The 5,048-nt window shown below is 42.0% G+C and overlaps 1 protein-coding gene across 1 annotated transcript; it reads right to left on the reverse strand.

Annotated features, from left to right (window-relative positions):
- Positions 1–227: 227 nt before the first annotated feature.
- On the reverse strand, positions 228–1,214 carry LOC119055647 (olfactory receptor-like protein DTMT). The gene has a single exon (XM_037153896.2). It carries the CDS (start codon positions 1,212–1,214, stop codon positions 228–230), a length of 987 nt encoding a protein of 328 aa, XP_037009791.2.
- Positions 1,215–5,048: the final 3,834 nt, after the last annotated feature.

Genomic DNA, 5,048 nt, shown 5'->3' on the forward strand with positions numbered 1-5,048 from the left:
AAAACTTTGCCCGTTCAATCCCCAGTCAGGACACATGCCTAGGATATAGGTTTGACCCCATCAGGAAGCTTATAGGAGGCAACCAATTGAGGTTTCTTTCTCATATTGATGTTTCCCATTCTCTCTCTCCACCCACCACTCTTCTCTCTCTCTCTCTCTAAAATCAATAAATATATCCTCAGGTGAGGATTAAAAATTGAATAAATAAAAAAATCCAAGCTTTACCATCACACAGAGAAGGGAGTTTTCTTTCTGAGAAAGACTCTTCCCAGGGATCCCTTCATATCTCTGTTCCTCAGGCTGTAGATGAAGGGGTTCAGCATGGGGCTCACCACAGTGTACATCATAGCCATGACTGTCTCCTTAACAGTAGAGTTATCCGCTGATGGGCATAAATAGAGACCAATAGCTGTCCCATAGGACAGTGACACCACAGACAGGTGGGAACCACAGGTGGAGAAGGCCTTGCAGACTCCTCTAGCAGAAGGGACCTTGAGGATGGAGGACACAATTCGTGCATAGGATATAATGATGAGTAGGAATGGGATGACAACAATGAGCCCTCCCATGATAAATATCATCAATTCATTAACTCCAGTGTCAGAGCAGGACAGCTTCAGCAAAGCAGACATGTCACAGAAAAAGTGGGGGATCTTGTTGTCATCACAAAACCACAGTCTAGCCACGAGAAAAGTGTGTAACAGGGCATTCGACATGGTAAGCGCCAAAGACAGCACCACCAGGGAAACACAGAGCTTGGGGCTCATGATGGTGGTGTAGTGCAGTGGGGAGCAGATGGCCACATAGCGGTCATAGGCCATGGCCACAAGCAGGAGGCTTTCCAGGTCTCCAAAAAACAGAAAGAAGTACATTTGGACCAAGCAGCCTACATAGGGGATGGATGGGACTTGACTCTGCATGTTCTGCAGCAACTTGGGCATTGTGACAGAGGAAAAGCAGAGGTCACAGAAAGACAAATTACTGAGAAAGAAATACATGGGTGTGTGGAGGTGAGAGTCCAGGTGAATAAGCACGATGATGAGGAGGTTTCCCAGGACGGTGGCAAGGTACATGGCCAGGAACAGGGCATAGAACAGGTTTTTCTGCTCTGGCTCAATTGTCAGGCCCTGAAGGAAGAAGTATGTGACGGTAGTTTGATTTCTTCCAGTCATTTTCTGTGTCCAGTCTCTTAAGGGGAAAATCACAGTGTCCATTAAAAATCTGAATAAAAATAAACACATTTCTGTGATATGTGGTCTGTTAGTTGCTCTTCAATAATTGGTTTTACTCATTATTTATAACAGTACTTTCTGTCACCACAAATACATCACTAAATCCAAGCCACTTTTCAGACTTATTTTCTCATTTTTTATTAATTACCTTGTAACAATACTGACTCCTCCCACCCCTCTAAAACACTCTCATCTGTTATCTTTAGTGTGATCCCAGTGGTTCTCCTTATACTTCCCTGGACATTTATTCTTAGTAACTGTGACTGGTTTCTCTCTAACAGTATCATATATATTGGTGCTTCTTTGGGCTTTTTCTTAGACACTATTTTCTTATAATTTTCTGTGTCTAGCCCTAAAAAGACTGCATATTCCCATGGCATCATTACCGTATACATTTATCTCATGGATAAAACTCTTATTACTTTCAGAACTGTCCCATCAATTGCTTAGTGATTATCTCTCCCCATGTAATATTATAAGCATCTTCAGCTCAACAGATCCCCACATGAAACTCATAATCTCACTCTGCCCCTCTCCCAGTCCACTCCTCCAAGTCTCCCTCATCCCAGTAAAAGAAACCCAGGCTTGAGTCATAAACCTTCTCTCTCCCCAGAGCAGGTGAGAACCCACTGCTATGTTTCCACAGCATCCTGTGCTGGTTCCCACAGCATCTAGTCCCATTGGGATTATTTGTTCATCACTATCTTCCCTACTGGATTGCCAATTCCGTTCAAGAAAGGCTGCAGCTGCAGCAAGGCCAGCACCTGGCACAGTGCCTCCAAGGAACTGATGTTTCGTAAACATTTATTGGCTGTACTTCAGGCTTAGACATGCATTTCTCCAACTGAAAGACAGAAAACTCCTGTTAAGTTAGAATATATACATCTACTAAATCTTGTCAGAACAAGATCTTACTAGCTTTTGATGCTTTATGACAGAATTCCTGGCTGTAACCTCAGACTTCTAGAAAATACTACATTACCCCAACCACACTACTCTTTATTGTAAATAGACAATGCAGTACATACATCCACACTGTCACTCTCTGCTTGTGTGGATACCCACAGGATATGATGATATTGCTGTGAAAAATAAACCTGATGGGGAGGTTTGTTAATGAAGGGAGAAAAAGGAAGGGATAAAGGTAAATTCTACCCTCTTCCTCTAGCTGTTCTCCAGATATCCACACCTCAGAGTGCGCCTCAGAGCTGACGAAGAAAGCTCAGGAGGAGCCCAAGGGGATGTGGGAAGTTCCTTCCTAGAGAAACATAACTGAGTCCAACTGCTGGGCTTTCCATCCTGTTGATGCTGTTTAATTGAGCCATGTTAATAATTTCTTACATGTGGAAATAATGGGTTGGTTTTGCAGTAGAGAGAAGCATCAAATGAGGTTTCACACACCTAATTTCTCAGAATTTTTCTCCCCTGGGAAGTAAGCAGGACCCATCTCTGGTGTCAAGACTTTCACTTGGAATCACACACCAGAGCCAGCTGCACTTGCAGCTGGCTGAGGCCCCGGATCAGACTTATGGGCTTCAGATGCTCAATTATGGATGCTTCATCTTAACCTGGTTAAACAGTAGCTGTCAGTCTGCACAAATTTTATCTTTGGTAATGCAGCTCTGCTGATCTGTGGACAACATTTTGAGCAGTAAGAACATGCAACACATTTTTAAAAACAGATTACTGTACCCTCTCCCAATAAATGTAACCGGACTCTCTGCAGAGGGAGAGCCCACACAAAATATTTTAAAGCTCTTATGTAATTAGAATATATAGTCAAGAGTTAATCTGTATTGAATGCCTGCCTCACACAGATATCTTTTGTTGAAATGATACATCTTGAGACATACATTACTTAGTAATACTTATGAATGCTATCATTAAAAACTGGTGAACATCCGTCAAAATATTTCTAGAATGTCAAGAAATCTTGGGAGGCTGAGAGGTAGCTAAGAGGATTCTTATAACTGAAAAACTGTGCTGCAGAACAGCACATGAGACCCTGCAGTTGGAAAGACCCTAAAAGACTAGCTCATTTGTCTTCTACCCAACTTACCCAGTCTATCTGATGGCGATTCCAGGATCCTGGCCTGAGATTATGCTCCCCTTCATTCACTAGGTGTGTGAAGGAACAACCTCTGGAATCATCACCTGTGTCTATAACTTCCCTTCTCACATCTTCAGTTCTACACATTCTTGGGCCTAAGGGGCCCTGGATCCCAGAGGAGGCTATATCCCGGAGGAACTCCTGGAAGACAAAGTAATTACCCAGGATTTCTCAGGACAAATGCTCTCAGAGTCCTTAGGCAGTGATTGATTAGTTACAGGTCACACCTAACTATACTTTCGGGAGAATGTGGGGTTGGAGAGAAGCTCATGTACAGGTGCTTAAACATTGCCTACTTAATGGACAGTGGTCCTATGAGACTGGGGCCTACCTTTTGGAGATAGGATGGTTGCAAGAAGCCATAAACACAAGCATGGGCAAGACTGTGAATATCCTAAAATCACTTCAAGTGTAGTTTAGGCATTTAGCCTCTGGGTAAGGAGAAACCATTGGGGTACTACCATGGAAGATACATGTTGAAAACATTCCCAGGGTGGCAGAATCTCTTACTACAACTTAATTCCCCATAAACACACCCAAGAGAGAGAAACCTGCAGCTAACAAGAATTTGACTTCTATGACCTAACCATATGCAGATATGTGGAGGACAAAGATACACTCCTCAGATCATGATCAATCTTCCTCAGACCAAGATAGAAAAGAAACCCAGATTTGCATTTTATTAAGGTACATCTAGCTTCTTACCTCTCAAAGAAAACTGTAACATCACTTTGCCACCATCATTATCTCTACCACTCTACAGATGTGTCAGAATAACTCCTGGTCTCCAGGTCCTCCTTACTCTGCAATTGAGCACAAGGTCATAGCTGACGTTATGGCCTTCTTCCACACCCAGTCCATGTTCCCTTTTCATCACTTCAACTGGATGGGGTTGTTTACATTCAACCTGAATTCCTTAGGAGTTTGAATCCTCAGTGTTATTGCCTTTATTGGGTTGTTACAGTTTTCTATTTACTTTTACTAAGTGGTACCCCAAACAATATCCTAGATAATACAACACAGTCTGTCCTCACTGTGTAGAGAAACCCAGTTTTCTGTGGTAACTCCTTAATTTGCCTGTTGGTTCAGTACGCAAAATGGCCAAATGGCTGTCTCGGCGTTCAGCAGAACAGAACCATTGAAGTAATCCATAGAAGTACTCCTCCCTTGGGAACTACATCAGGGCAGATAAAGTGCTTCTCAGATAAGGTCAAGTTACAGGAGTTCATCATCATCAAGCCCTTATTATATGAAATGTTAAAGGGATTTAGCTAAGAAAAAGAAGGTAAAATATATGAACAACAAAATGACAGCAAACTCACAATCATTAACAACCACACCTAAAACAAAAACAAAAGCAAACTAAGCAAACAACTAGAACAGAACCACAGAAATAGAGATCACCTAGAGGATTATCAACAGGGGAATGGGAGGAGAATAGGGGGAAAAGGAAGAGAATAAGTAGCATAGATGGTAGGTAGAAAATAGAAAGTGGGAGTGTAGGAATAGTATAGGAAATGTAGAAGCCAAAGAACTTACACATATGACTGTTGGACATGAACTAAAGGTGGGGAATGTGAGTGGGAGGGGGTGTTCAGGGCAGAGGGGAGTGAAGGGGAAGATATGGACAATTGTAATAGCATAATCAATAAAATATATTTTAAAAAAGAAAAAATACTCCAATAGAATTTTTTGTTTATTTTTAA

The sequence above is a fragment of the Artibeus jamaicensis genome, unplaced genomic scaffold (genome assembly GCF_021234435.1).
Source record: "Artibeus jamaicensis isolate MK-2021 breed Jamaican fruit bat unplaced genomic scaffold, CSHL_Jam_final contig_774, whole genome shotgun sequence".
NCBI classification, from domain to species: domain Eukaryota; kingdom Metazoa; phylum Chordata; class Mammalia; order Chiroptera; family Phyllostomidae; genus Artibeus; species Artibeus jamaicensis.

Bases quoted from the DNA above. Each gene is read 5' to 3' on its own strand.
- LOC119055647 (XM_037153896.2), bottom strand. From the start codon at position 1,214: ATGGACACTGTGATTTTCCCCTTAAGAGACTGGACACAGAAAATGACT.